General features: G+C 45.8%; 1 protein-coding gene across 1 annotated transcript in view; it reads right to left on the reverse strand.

Moving 5' to 3' along the window:
- Window positions 1-253: 253 nt before the first annotated feature.
- The window catches only part of BICC1 (BicC family RNA binding protein 1), a 564,931-nt gene continuing 549,164 nt past the window's right edge, over window positions 254-16,020 (reverse strand). The window contains 1 exon segment of the mRNA XM_078784015.1: window positions 254-945. Within this exon segment, the coding sequence (XP_078640141.1) occupies window positions 836-945 (110 nt within the window). The 3' untranslated portion in view covers window positions 254-835.

Genomic DNA, 16,020 nt, shown 5'->3' on the forward strand with positions numbered 1-16,020 from the left:
TAAAAAAAAAACTTTCGATGCTTCATTCTGGGTTAAACGAACCACTTTCATCATTTTCAAGTAAGTTTATTAAATGTCTGAAGTACACTAAATATATTCCCGAGATTGTACAATAGATTGATAAAATCATTGGGGAGATGTCATTTCGAGAAAATCCTACAAATTCCTAGAAATTTCATACACAATTATTATACTTCGCACTAATTATGAGAAATCATCACAAAAGTTGTTGTTGTTGTTGTTGTTGTTGTTGTATAGCCTGGGAGAGTTCACACGAACAAGCCCACGGCATGGAGACAGTTGATCAATCTATCTACCAGGAGCGACCCAGATATCCCCCACATTCTTCATGAAGTCAGGGCCTCAACATAGTTAGAGAGAGAGAGAAGAGACAGAAACAAGAAGGAAAGGCTGCTCCATGGCGACCAATCGGCACTCTGACCGTGACCGTGTTACCCTGACAAATCCGGGCAGCAGGGAAGATTGGGCAAGATCTGGCCTCCGACTTCCGTTGGGGGTACAACCACCGAGAAGAGGCGTCCCCGATAGTTGCTCATGAAGCTTGTAATGGAAAATGATGCGCTTTCACGACTTGTGCGTTTCTGACATTTCTCACACATCATGTTGTCCATCACGATTACAAAGAAAATAAACAATATGGCATTCATCAAAATGGTAAAGGCAGCATGAACGACATTGAATTGATTAAAATGAATGATATTAAATGTTTTTCAAAAGATTATTATTTTAAAATTTGAAAGAGTAACTGCATTCATCATACATTTGAGAAAATGTTAACATTTTTGACCATGTTATGTTCCCTTTGTGTTTCCGACTACCAACGGGCACTCTCACTGTAACCTTCTCCAAGATGGCGTGGTAACCGGCCGCTCGCACCTCCCTCCAACAATCCCATCCGGCCCTTTCTCTGCATCTTCTTCTGGTCTGCAACAAATGGTTTGAGTGAGTGGAACGTTTTCCATTTTTTTTCCTTTATATGGTTTCTGAGGCTCGTGGAAGAGCTGTCACACACAAATGTCACACTCGCATGCAGATGGAGACAGCGGACTAAACATTCATTGACAACCCCTCCCACACTTCTCCCTGCTCTCAAATGTTGTGGTTGTGTGCTTCCCCTTCTCTCCCCATCTTGTCTTCCGCTCCCTCTTTTTGTATATTTTGTTTGTCTGGTTGATTTGTTTGTGAAATAAATGTTAGCTCTTTCACGAGCCTCGATTCAGTATACAAAAAAACCAAAAAAAAACAAAACAAAAACAGACAAACATAGATGTTGACCTTGGTGGAGGTTACTTCCCAGAACACAACAGGTGCCAGCGGTTCCATGTACTGGCGGAAAGTTTCTCTCTGTAGGGACAAATTCAAGGAGAAATCACCATGCCGAAGGCATATCAACCCAAGGGGTTTGTCAATGCCAGTGCATGGCACCATGGCATCTTTAATGTCCACTAATGGCAGCAGAAGGGACATCGGGTTTAACATTCCAATCCGGATTCCGCTCCAACCACAGTACTGAAACTGCTCTCCTCAAAATCACCAACGACCTTCTCCTCTCCTCTGACGCTGGCAACCTCAACATTCTCGTCCTCCTCGACCTCAGCGCTGCCTTTGACACCATCGATCACACTATCCTCCTCACCCGACTTGAATCCACCTTTAACGTTACCGGCACTGCCCTCTCTTGGATTAAATCATACCTCTCTGACAGACGCCAGTTCATCTCCATCAATAACTGCAAATCCCCCACTGCTCCCCTCCCCCAAGGTGTCCCCCAAGGTTCAGTTCTTGGCCCCCTCCTCTTCATCCTTTACCTGTCCCCCCTCGGTCACTTAATCCGCCGTCATGGTCTCCAATTCCACTGCTTCGCCGATGACATCCAGCTTTTCATCTCCACCAAGTCCGTCTCCACCGACACCCACTCTATCCTGACAAACTGCATCACTGAAATAAAATCCTGGCTTCAAATCAACTTCCTCAAGCTTAACTGTGATAAATCTGAAATAATCATCATTGGCCCAAAAACGCTCACAAAATCCACCCATAACTTTGCCCTCAACATCGACGGTATCCCAGTATCCACCTCCCCTCACATCCGGAATCTTGGCGTCATCTTTGACCAAACCCTTTCCTTCGACAAATACACTAAACAGATCACAAAGTCAGCCTTCTTTCACCTGAAAAACATTGCCCGTCTCCGCTCATCCCTCTCCTCCACGGCTGCAAAAACCCTCATCCACGCCTTCATCACCTCCCGTCTGGACTACTGCAATAGCCTCCTCTATGGTTCACCCTAAAAAATCACCAATAAACTCCAATACATTCAGAACTCCGCTGCCCGTCTACTCACTCATTCCCGGACCCGTGACCACATCACCCCCGTCCTTTACAAGCTTCACTGGCTCCCCATCCCCCAGAGAATCCAGTACAAAATCCTCCTCTTGACATACAAAGCCCTCCATAACCTGGCCCCATCCTACCTGGCTGACCTCCTCTCCAGACACACTCCCACCCGCAACCTCCGCTCTGCTGGTACCAACCTCCTGACCCCCTCCATCCGGACCAAATTCAGATCCTGGGGGGACAGGGCCTTCTCCATCGCTGCTCCCACCCTCTGGAACTCACTACCTCACACCATCAGAGACTCCTCCTCACTCACCACATTCAAAACATCACTAAAGACCCACCTGTTCAACGCTGCATTCAACATTCAACCCACAGCATTTAACCCCTGACTATCTCTTCTCCTTCTCCCTCCTTTTGCTTTAAATATTTCCCTATTGATTCTTGTCTTGTCTTTTTGATTCTTGTCTTATATATATGCCGTATATCGCTGCTGTTTGTTTTCTTGATTCTTGTCTTTTTGCAATTGTTGTTTTCATGTATTGTTATGCATTATGTTTGCCACTCTGTCAAAGCGCCTTTGGGCTTCTGGAAAAGCGCTATACAAAATAAATGAATTATTATTATTATTATTATTAACATCCACCGTGTGTGACATGTGTGTGACGTCATGTCACACACATGCATATATCACTCAGCATGCAAAATACCAGGATGACAGTTTATAGTTGAGTTTAGTTGCAAACCCCATGCTGGACAGTTCAGAGTTGAGTTTTGTGGAAGTGCAATTAATTATTTGCGGACTTAATTTGTGAACTGGGTGACTTTCTTGAGCCTCAACCGCTTGCTGCTTTACTTTAATTATAAATTGCTTGAGTAAAGCTTCATTAATATATATATATATATATATATATATATATATATTGTTCAGTTTAAATCATGTTCTATAGAATCTACCAGTTATAACTATTTTCTTTAGTACCTGAGAAACTCGAGCTAGGAGTCGTAAAATCCCTACCTGTTCACCTGTTGCCTGCAGCTCTGCAAGGTAAGGTTCGTGTGCAGGTTTCCATGGCAACCGGCCTGCACAGATGAATTTCCCCGCTGCGCAATTTAAACTGGGACATACTAACGGATAGATTTCTTTCATTTAAATATCTGTATAATCAATGAATATACTCTTTATATAACATGTATAATGACGATATTCAGCAAATAGTTACGTATTTAGACTCCAACGTATAATACAAGTTTGAGAAAAAGTTACAAGTTGCAGAAACTTCAAAGACTTTGTCATCATTCAGTTTTGAAGGTCAAGTCCGTGCAGCATAACCTGTGCGCACCTGGTTCGGATAAGCAAGCCTCAAAGCTTTGTTTGTCTTCCCAACACACTTTCTTTTAATTTTATATTCCTCTTGTATATTTTAACTTTAACTCACATAATCGATATAATGTTAACCTATATAACCAATTTCGTATTCAGTAACGTGAATAAATCTATATTGTAGTTAAGCTTATATTAAAACGTGTTAACACCTGTAAGCATTCAGGTTCCGCTCCTCCCATTGCATACAGATAGTTACTTAGCAACCAGAGTCATGAATACCTTTCTCCAGCCAAGCCAATCACACACCTCCTCTTAAGCCTGAAGAAAACTTACATCTGAAGTTAATGCTCGATTAATTCGAGAGAAGTTATGTGAATGTGATGAGACGAGATGGTAAAGGTATTGAAACACAACAAGATACAACTACAAATTCTATAAGGTTTAAAAGTACTGAAAGGCTAAACTCTCTGTGAGGTAACCTCCCCCAAGATAACTGAGAGCTGACGACGAAGATGGTCCTCGTCAAAGAGCCGAGTTGTTTTCCATAAACCTGTTTGTACTGAAGGATGCGACATGGCAGATGTCTTGTACCATCATGTAAATCAGGCATTTGGACATTCAGGCCTGTGTAAAAGATAACGAACTGTCTGATGTGCTTCCCACATGTCAAGGTGTTCAACAAAATGACCTGCCTTACCGTGAGGTATCCAGGAGGTGGCGCCAGAGACCACGGAATACTGTTACCTTCCTTCTTAGTTTGCCAAAACTTTGTTGAATTCTGTGAACTTCTTATCTGTTTCCTCGGCCCCCAATCTATGCTCCTCCCCGATCCCTTGCTCCTCCCATCAGCCCCCAGCCCCACTATCTTTGTTATCCACAAGTATAAGAAGGCTGCCCCGGACAAAAATACAGGATTTTCACTTTCGAACTTTGATGTTGGATTCTTGTGTCGTGTGGAGTTTGCCTAGGACATTGTTGTTATTTGTTTGCAGTGTGTTCTTTGGGATTTGGCAGTTTGCTAAAGGGGTTACTTTGTTTCTTGACGTATATCTTTCTTGTAACCGAAGTGAGGTCCTCCACGGGAATTAAAAAATCTGTCAATCATCATCTGACAAGTTTGGACATTGGATTCTTGATTCGCACACCACTGGTCAAAAGTTGTGTCGTGGAGTCGTGGTCAAAAGTTGTGTCGTGCTAAAAGTTTTAGAACACCTCAATTTTTCCATTTTTTATTGACATTTATGCAGTTTGATGTCCAGTGAATAACCTGAAATGGTACAAAGGTCAGCAGTAAACTACTCGAGGTTAAAAAAAAGTTTAAGTTAGCAAAAACGGAAAAAGAATGTAAATTGCACAGTTCTGTTGTAAAAAAAGGCCTTCTTCAGGGAACAAGTAATGGGTTAACAACTTACAGCTGTTCTGCAGCAATGTAAGTAAATTAAGCCTTAAAAGTTGATGCAAACAATTCCGACAGGTGTCCCAACCTCTGCTGATTACTTGATTACAAATCCCCTGTCTGTATAAAACCAGTATTGGAACAGACTGTTATTACACCCTCTGAAGCATTATTTGGACAACTGGAGCAAACTCTGACAGGAAGAGGTCTGGCAGACCAAAAGCCACAACAGAATCAGAAGACAAGTTTCTGAGAGGCAACAGCTTGCGTGATCGGCGGCTCACAGGACAACAGCTTCAAGCACAGCTTAACACTGGTCGAAGTAAGCAAGTCTCAGTCTCAACTGTGAAGAGAAGACTTCGAGCTGCAGGTTTGACAGGTCGAGTGGCAGTAAGAAAGCCATTGCTAAAATGGCAAAATAAGAAAAAGAGGCTTGCCTGGGCCATGAAGCAATGGCAGTGGACTACTGAAGACTGGAAGAAGGTCTTATGGACCAATGAATCAAAATTTGAAATCTTTGGTTCATCACGCAGGTTTTTGTAAACCCTCGTGTCGGCGAAAGGATGGTACCTCAGTGTGTGACACCAACTGTCAAACATGGAGGAGGAAGCGTGATGGTCTGGGGATCTTTTGCTGGATCCAGAGTCGGCGACATGCACAGAGTGACTGGCACCCTGAAGCAAAAGGGCTACCACAGCATTTTGCAGCGCTATGCAATACCCTCTGGTATATGCCTAGTTGGTCAGGGGTTCATCCGACAGCAAGATAATGACCCTAAACACACCTCCAGGCTATGTGAAAACTACCTTCGAGGAAAAGAACAAGACGGTAGGCTTCAAATCATGGAAAGGCCAGCACAGTCTCCAGACTTAAACCCCATCGAGCTGGTTTGGGATGAACTGGACAGAAGGGTGAAAGCAAAGCAACCTCCAAGTGCAACACATTTGTGGGAACTTCTGCAACATTGTTGGGAAGAACTTTCCGAACAATATTTGATTTCCATTGTAGAAAGAATGACACGAGTGTGTTCGGTGGTTATATCTGCAAAAGGTGGATACTTTGCCGAGTCAAAAATGTAAATTAAATTTTGTTTAACAAAATGATTCTATGATTTCTTGTTTTTTATCTCCAATTGTTTATTTGTTCTGTGCTTAATTTCAGCGTACATCGAGACATTAAACTGCGTAAATTTCAATAATAACTGGAAAAATTGAGGTGTTCTAAAACTTTTGACCGGTAGTGTAGTGTAGTTCAAGCCTAAATTTCCTCAACAGTGTCCATGCTCAAAAAGTGACGGAGCATCACCCCTTTCAGAGGAAGTGAAAGGCAAGTTCACTCGTAAATTATGGCCTGCTACATTTTCCCCTTAAAATACTTTGGCAAAGTTAATTTCAAGTTTGGATGATAAGAGATAGTGGAAAGAATTTTGATGGCAATGAAGCTTGACTTGATGGCTCGACTGATGATGTGACCATCATTGCAGTATTGAGGTGCCAACTCAGGCAAGGGTGCCCAACATTGGACGGCACTCAAGATGGGCTATTATAATTTTCCGTCAATAGCTGCAATGGCAATAAATGAAAAAAAACGCCAAACATCACAAAATAGGATCGATCAAAATCTTTGGCACGGCATGACTGGGCCAGGATCGGAAATGCACCACTGATATTCTACCTCTCAGTATGGATACGAGAACCACAATGCCATTGAGTCTGCGGATGTGTGGGAACAGTACGAGTACTTTAACCAAAAGATGATGTGTTGAAAGATAAACTAAACACACTGTTTGCTAAATCAGACATTGCAATTGATTCCTCCGAGATGTGGATGTGCGATTTTCACCGCTGCCAACTTCCTCAAAGATAAGTCCTCCCCTTCACATCTCCCACCTCACCCCTCCCTTCACATCTCCCACCTCACCCCTCCCCTCCAAATCTTCCCCTCACCCTCTCCTTCAAATCTCCCTCCTCACCCTCTCCTTCACATCTCCCTCCTCACCCTCTCCTTCACATCTCCCGACTCACCCCTTCTGTTCAAATATCCCCCATCACCCTCCCCTTCAATCTCCCCCCTCACCCTACCCTCTCTCCTAGCTCTTCTGCAATTTCTGACACAATTTCAACTGCTCTCCCCACCTCCCCATCTCCTCCATCATCTTACCATCTCCCACCCATCCCCTCTCTTACACCTGATGCTCTCCTTCGCTCTTCCTTCACGGTATGGACCTTCGCTCATCCGGGGCCTTCGCTCAAACCTGATTGATCTTTCCATACAGGTTGCTTCTCACAAACCAGACTTAATCTGCTTAACAGAAACTTTCCTCCTTCAAGATGTCTCTGACTCCTTCGTATCTCTCCCTGGTTACTCCCTCCTCTAGTATGATAGACCTGAGCTTCGTCCCGGTGGCGGAGATGCACTGTAAATAAAAAAAACTCTATTTCCCACTGTCCATGTACTGCTCTTACACCTCCTAAACCCCACGAGTACCTCTGGCTCTGGCTTCCCCTCTGCTCCCACCATTTGTTTTTGTGGGATAATCTCCGGATTTCCGGTTCCTTGAGCTTGGACTCAGGGTTGCCAACACTGCGCCGAAGGTGCACAATTTGGCTCCTTTGGACTTGCCTAACGCGCCACAGAAAAAAGTGCCACGTCTCGTCAAAATTGGGCTACAATTTGCTCTCCATGAAGGCGCGGCACTCTTTATCAATTTCAAGATGCTTTGCAGTGCACTCGTCACTCGGTGAAAACAACCAGAACCAGGACATATTTTCGAAGTAGTAGCACCGAGCACGATGACGTCACAATGATTGGATCATGTGATTGGGCCAGGGCGGCCACGGCCGCTCGGGATCACTGAATTGAAAATACTAGGGCGTGCCCGCACGTACGTGCTTGCCCGCACGTGCGTGCAAAAAAACATGCGTGCAAACAACAACAACAAAAAAAAACTTTGAAACCACGTGGCAGTAACGACCACAGAACCCCCCCCTCTATTTACATGAAATGGTTTGGTCCATTCGCAAAGCCAAAGCGAACGGCTTGCGAGTACGGTGACCATACCTTGGGAACCACTTGTCCGATTAATTTCAAACCTTGAAAAGGCACATCCTCGGGTCCCCAGCAATATACCTGGCAAGTTTCAAGTATATCGGACCGGTAGTTGTCGAGAAACAGCGGTCGCATACAGACAGACACACAGAGATTACTGGAATTATAGAGAGATATAGAACGCTCATACTCCGTGAAAAGTGCAGCCGCCATGTCGCCATCTTGGTTAGCAGGACTCGACCGACTCGCTTCGCGTTTTCACACCGAGGCGTGTGTCGGCATTGCCTAAGATAGAAACGAGAACGAGCGAAACACACTTTGTGTGGTGCATAAACGAAAACGAGCGAAACACTTTGGGTGGTGTTTAAACGAGCATGAGCGAAACACACTTTGGGTGGTGTAAAAACGAGAACTAGCAAAACACACTTTGGGTGGTGTAAAAACGAGAACTAGCAAAACACACTTTGGGTGGTGTATAAACGAGAATGAGCGAAACCCCCTTTGAGTGGTGTATAAATGACAAAGAGCGAAACACACTTTGTGTGGTGCATAAACGAGAATGAGTGAAACACACTTTGTGTGGTGTATAAATGAGAACGAGCGAAACACACTTTGGGTGGTGTATAAATGAGAATGAGCGAAACACACTTTGTGTGGTGTTTAAACGAGCATGAGCGAAACACACTTTGGGTGGTGTAAAAACGAGAACTAGCAAAACACACTTTGGGTGGTGTAAAAACGAGAACTAGCAAAACACACTTTGGGTGGTGTAAAAACGAGAACTAGCAAAACACACTTTGGGTGGTGTATAAATGAAAACAAGCGAAACCCCCTTTGAGTGGTGTTTAAACGAGCATGAGCGAAACACACTTTGGGTGGTGTATAAACGAGAATGAGCGAAACCCCCTTTGAGTGGTGTATAAATGAGAACGAGCGAAACACACTTTGGGTGGTGTATAAATGAGAACGAGCGAAACCCCTGTAACGAACTCAAGCAGACTCCATCGTGCCGGAAGCGGAAAGCGCGTTTATTGACGCGGTGATGATTCACTCGTGTCTGACGAATAAGCGCGTCCGATAAACCACAACAACAATGCAAATACAAGTCAGAATAATACGTTACATCCTCCTTTCTTTCAAGGAAGCCACTTTAAAGGAAACCAGCAAAGCAAATAACTCTATAAAGTAAAACTTACACTGAATTAATTAACAAACAGCATCACATTCAGATCACGTGAATCAATTGATTTAAATTTAAAGATCCAGACGTCTGGGAGGGTTAACCGCTCTGCCGCTCCTTGTGATGAACTTGGTATTTCTGGGAGATGCAGTGGCTCGAGGCGATGACACTGTTGGGAGACTTTGGGATTCAGATGCTTGCTCACTTGGACTTGGGGACTTGCAGCAGTTCCCCACTGGGGTGTCCTGTTGAGTGGTGGGATCAGGGAAGTCCCTCATGTCCTGGGAAGAGTAAAAGCGAGAGAGTGGCTGACTTCCCACCGGGCCAACATTGGCTGAATGAGGCACTCTGCGGAGATGGAGCCTGTTACGCCGGTACACATTGTTTGGGGTCCTCAGCAAATATGACCGGGGGCTGTTGTGGCGCGCCTCAACTACAGCCGGAATCCAATGCCTGGCCTCCGGGTTTGGCAACATCCTAACACTGTCTCCCGGCTGGAGCGGTGGCAAATCTGACATAGATGGCTTGTCATGATAGTATTTTTGTTTCTCCTTCTGTGTGTCAAGGCGTGATCTCACAAGGTGATGGTCATACCGCGCAGGCATGAGAAGAGTGCGGTTGCAAGGCAGTGTGTTTCTGGGGCGTCTTCCCATTAGGAGCTGAGCCGGGGACAAGTTTATTCCTTCCAGTGGAGTGGTGCGGTAGTCTAGCAGGGCTAAGTACTTATCTGCTGACTTCTTCCAGAGCCTTTTCACTGTCTGGATCGCTCTTTCTGCCTCTCCATTGGCACGTTGGTGCTTGGGGGACACAATGTCGTGAGTTATGCCATATTCTTTGCAAAACTGAGAAAATTCCTCTGACGTGTACTGACTTCCGGAATCGCTTCGCAGCTTCTCTGGAATACCATGTCGACAAAACTGCTGCTTGAGAGCTTCGATTACAGAGCGAGCTGTAATGTCCTTGAGGCAATCCACCTCCACAAACTTGGAGTAATAATCGACCGTGAGCAAATACTGCTTTGATTCGAAGTCAAAAACGTCGCTTCCAACTTCGATGAATGGAAGATCAGGCGTGTAAGTCGGCAAGAGAGGCTCCCGTTGCTGAGCGCTTTGATACTCTGCACACTTGCAACAATTCCGTACAGTTTCTTCGATGTCAGAGTTCATTGAGGGCCAATACATGACCTCGCGAGCACGCTGCTTACACTTGTTCACTCCGAGGTGCGATTCATGAATCAAGCTCAGCATTCTGGGTCTGAGGCTTGGCGGGATGACAAGGCGCATGCCTTTGTAGACAACACTGTCTGAGACTGCCAATTGCGTTCTACGGACCTGTGCTGGGACTTCCTTTCGGGAGTCAGGCCATCCACTTGCAATGACACCGCAGAGAAGGCTCATTTGACTCAGAGTAGCTTCCTGGATTTCGAGGTATTTCCCACTCGTGATCGCAAGGAACTGGAACATGTTCACAGGCTCAAGGTCTTTCCCAGCTTCTGAGTCGGTGTCCGGTAGAGGTGCACGGGACAATGTGTCGGGGAGCACCATCTCAGAACCACGGCAGTAGTTAACCTCCAAGTCATACCATTGAAGCTTGAGCAACATACGCTGTAAACGCATGGGAGAAGATAGGAGAGGCTTCTTGAAGATTTCCTCAAGGGGTTTATGGTCATTATATACCACTACTGATTTTCCAAAGATATAGTAGTGAAATGCTTCTGTTGCATGGACGATTGAGAGCATTTCCTTCTCAATCATAGCGTAGCGACACTCAGTATCGGTCATACTGCGTGATGTGAACGCTATAGGGTTGCCATTCTGGAGCAAACAGGCTCCTACAGCGTTTTGGCTGGCATCGGCTTGTATTTCAACTGGCTGACTTACATCGTAGTACTGAAGGACCGGGGCCGAAATACATGCTTGCTTCAGCTTCTTGAAGGACAGCTCCTGAGCTGACTGCCAGGAGAACTCCACGTCCGCCTTGCAGAGATCACGGAGAGGCTTGCTTGTGTCACTTAGGTTGGGGATAAACTTCCCTAAATACTGAACGAATCCAAGGAAACGCTTGACGCCTTGTTTGTCTGTTGGACGTGGCATTTTCTCAACTGCCTTCGTCTTGAATGGATCTGGTAGCACTCCTTCTGCAGTAAGCAGGTGGCCTACATAAGGGACTGAGGTTCGCCGGATGAGGCATTTTCGGAAGTTTAGTTGCAGGTTATAACTTGTAGCTCGTTGCATAACTCGCTTCAGTACACAGTCGTGGTGGGTGATGTCACGACCAGCAACTAAAATGTCATCCATTACCGCTGTTGCCCATTCTATCCCTTCTAGCATCTGGTCCATGATTCGCTGGAATATCTCTGGCGAGCACCTCAATCCATAAGGGAGACGCAGCCAGCGGTATCTCCCTACAGGTGTATTGAACGTGGTCAAGAATGAAGAAGGCTCGTCAAGGCGAATTTGCATGAACCCACTGCGGGCGTCAAGCACAGAAAATACTTTGGCTCCAGGGATTTGAGCTAAAACTTCCTGAACAGTTCTCATTGGGTAGTGCTCACGTTTTGTGCACTTGTTTAAGTCTTTGGGGTCTATACAGATGCGGACTTTGCCGTTGCGAAGAGCTACTACCATGGAACTCACCCACTCAGTCGGTCGTTCTACCTTCGCGATGTGACCTTCGGTGACCATCTCTTGTAGCTTGTCAACTATTTGCTCTCTCAATGCTGCAGGCTGTCTGCGAGGAGCGTGAACTACTCCCTGTGACCCTTCTACAAGCTTGATCCGATAAGTTCCGGGAAGAGTTCCAGTTGTCTTGGCAACTTCTGGAAACTCAGAGATTACAGCTTCCTGAGACACATTGACTAGAGGCTGAACAAGAGACAACTTATCGAGCTTGACAATGAGGCCTAGGGCTTCCGAGGTAGCGCCTGACATTACATTCTCCTGATCGAGGTCAATGACCTCAAAACTGGCTCTAACGGTCTTGTTTTTGTGAGAGAGAGGGAGTGTCACGGTACCGACAGGATGGATAGTATGGTTCGAGTATGTTTTAAGAACTTTATGCGACGATTGTAGATCGCCTGCGAGGTGCTGGACTAACTGGTAGTCGTTGAGTGTTAGTGTGTTGCACCTTGCACCCGTGTCAATCCGGAACCGAGTCGGCTGACCCAGCAACGTGACGGTCTGTGCCCACTTGTCATGAGTAGCCGTATTGATGCTTGGTTGTAGAGCGGAGATCCTTAAAATTTCAGATTCCTTGACGAGTTCTTGAGGAAGATCTACATGATCTAGACTGGTCTCCTCATCAAGGGACTTTAGGTCGCGCAGTCTCTTCCGACACGCCGCAAACCAGTGACCAGGCTTCTTGCAGTAGGAGCAGCTAGAATTAATTGCTGGACACTTGGCTTGCCTGTGCACTGACTGGCCACATTTGCTGCAGGGACCGTCATTCCGAAACCGATTCTCAGCTTTGAACAGCTCGGTGGCTTGTGTATGCCTATCAGGCTTGCTCTTACAACGTTGAGTCTGGTGCTGAGTTCGTTCGTTTTCAGATCTGAGGGCTGAGATGAGAGCATCTTCATCTCGGACTATTCTCATATGTTTCTGCGAGAGCTCTAGCTGTTGGCCAATTTCTATAGCTTTAGCTAGTGAGAGCTCCTCACCCCTATCGAGTAATTTCTCTTGGACCCTCTTATCATGGCTGCCATCAATGATGCAATCGACGATTATGTCGTCTGGGTCTTGGTAATCGCAATCCATGAGAATTATCCTCAGATCTTTTATGAAATGATCAAAAGACTCACCACTCCGCTGGCGCCTTTGTTTCAGTCGGTGTCTGGCAACTCTTTTGTTCTTTCTGGGCTGCACATAGTTCTGGAATTTGTTCAGCACTTCCTGCGGGTCGTCTGTCTCTCCTTCCTCCCAAGATAGAGTTTGGTAGATTTGACGACCTTGTTCGCCGATCCACGTTCCGAGCCATCCTGCTTGACGAGGCTTCGTTATGTCTGCGAGCGGCCCTGACAAGACAAAACTGACGTGATTTCTGAACCGGCAAAACTCCTGGTAGAGATCCAGACTCTCCCAGTCGATCGAGGGATGATCAAAGTTCGGAGATGCCATATTTATGGAGACGAAAGGCGGCTTATGGCGTGAATATCAACGAACTTCTGACACCATGTAACGAACTCAAGCAGACTCCATCGTGCCGGAAGCGGAAAGCGCGTTTATTGACGCGGTGATGATTCACTCGTGTCTGACGAATAAGCGCGTCCGATAAACCACAACAACAATGCAAATACAAGTCAGAATAATACGTTACAACCCCTTTGAGTGGTGTTTAAACGAGCATGAGCGAAACACACTTTCGGTGGTGTATAAACGAGAATGAGCGAAACCCCCTTTGAGTGGTGTATAAATGACAAAGAGCGAAACACACTTTGTGTGGTGCATAAACGAGAACTAGCAAAACACACTTTGGGTGGTGTATAAACGAGAAAGAGCGAAAGACACTTTGGGTGGTGCATAAACGAGTATGAGTGAAACACACTTTGGGTGGTGTATAAATGAGAACGAGCGAAACACACTTTGGGTTGTGTATAAACGAGAACTAGCAAAACACACTTTGGGTGGTGTATAAATGAAAACGAGCGAAACCCCCTTTGAGTGGTGTTAAAACGAGCATGAGCGAAACACACTTTGGGTGGTGTATAAACGAGAATGAGCGAAACCCCCTTTGAGTGGTGTATAAATGACAAAGAGCGAAACACACTTTGTGTGGTGCATAAACGAGATTGACTGAAACACACTTTGCATTGTGAACAAACGAGAACGAGCGAAACACACTTCGGGTGGTGTATAAACGAGAATAGGCGAAACACACTTTGGGTGGTGTATAAATGAGAACGAGCGAAACACCCTTTTGGTGGTGGAAAAACGAGAACTAGCTAAACACACTTTGGGTGGTGTATAAACAATAACGAGCGAAACAAAGATCAGTGTTAAACAGCATATCCTTACATTAGCGTATGAGTGCGTTGTTCTATTTTTGTAAAACCCCCAAATTATGTGTTTTTAAAATGAAAAACGCCCTCAGGCGATTCTGAACAATTAAAAAAATTGGGTGTTTTTTGGTCCATTTGTCGCGTGTGTTTTGCCTTGACGTGGCCTTATGCGTTTCGGGAAAAAAATGTAGTTGGCATCCCTGGGTGCTTCCGCTTCCGGTGCACTGTTCATTACAGCTTCTGTTGCAAGCAACTGTACCTGGCTCGTGGTTATTTGTGCAAGCAACTGTACCTGGCTCGTGGTTATTTGTGCAAGCAACTGTACCTGGCTCGTGGTTAATTGTGCAAGCAACTGTACCTGGCTCGTGGTTAATTGTGCAAGCAACTGTACCTGGCTCGTGGTTATTTGTGCAAGCAACTGTACCTGGCTCGTGGTTATTTGTGCAAGCAACTGTACCTGGCTCGTGGTTAATTGTGCAAGCAACTGTACCTGGCTCGTGGTTAATTGTGCAAGCAACTGTACCTGGCTCGTGGTTAATTGTGCAAGCAACTGTACCTGGCTCGTGGTTAATTGTGCAAGCAACTGTACCTGGCTCGTGGTTATTTGTGCAAGCAACTGTACCTGGCTCGTGGTTATTTGTGCAAGCAACTGTACCTGGCTCGTGGTTATTTGTGCAAGCAACTGTACCTGGCTCGTGGTTAATTGTGCAAGCAACTGTACCTGGCTCGTGGTTATTTGTGCAAGCAACTGTACCTGGCTCGTGGTTATTTGTGCAAGCAACTGTACCTGGCTCGTGGTTATTTGTGCAAGCAACTGTACCTGGCTCGTGGGTATTTGTGCAAGCAACTGTACCTGGCTCGTGGTTATTTGTGCAAGCAACTGTACCTGGCTCGTGGTTATTTGTGCAAGCAACTGTACCTGGCTCGTGGTTATTTGTGCGAGCAACTGTACCTGGCTCATGGTTATTTGTGCGAGCAACTGTACCTGGCTCGTGGTTATTTGTGCAAGCAACTGTACCTGGCTCGTGGTTATTTGTGCAAGCAACTGTACCTGGCTCGTGGTTATTTGTGCGAGCAACTGTACCTGGCTCGTGGTTATTTGTGCGAGCAACTGCACCTGGCTCGTGGTTATTTGTGCGAGCAACTGTACCTGGCTCGTGGTTATTTGTGCGAGCAACTGTACCTGGCTCGTGGTTATTTGTGCGAGCAACTGTACCTGGCTCGTGGTTATTTGTGCGAGCAACTGTACCTGGCTCGTGGTTATTTGTGCAAGCAACTGTACCTGGCTCGTGGTTATTTGTGCAAGCAACTGTACCTGGCTCGTGGTTATTTGTGCAAGCAACTGTACCTGGCTCGTGGTTATTTGTGCAAGCAACTGTACCTGGCTCGTGGTTATTTGTGCAAGCAACTGTACCTGGCTCGTGGTTATTTGTGCAAGCAACTGTACCTGGCTCGTGGTTATTTGTGCAACTGTACCTGGCTCGTGGTTATTTGTGCAGCAACTGTACCTGGCTCGTGGTTATTTGTGCAGCAACTGTACCTGGCTCGTGGTTATTTGTGCAAGCAACTGTACCTGGCTCGTGGTTATTTGTGCAAGCAACTGTACCTGGCTCGTGGTTATTTGTGCAAGCAACTGTACCTGGCTCGTGGTTATTTGTGCAAGCAACTGTACCTGGCTCGTGGTTATTTGTGCAAGCAACTGTACCTGGCTCGTG

Source organism: Myxine glutinosa, chromosome 8, assembly GCF_964187855.1.
Source record: "Myxine glutinosa chromosome 8, kmMyxGlut1.1, whole genome shotgun sequence".
Lineage (NCBI taxonomy): Eukaryota > Metazoa > Chordata > Myxini > Myxiniformes > Myxinidae > Myxine > Myxine glutinosa.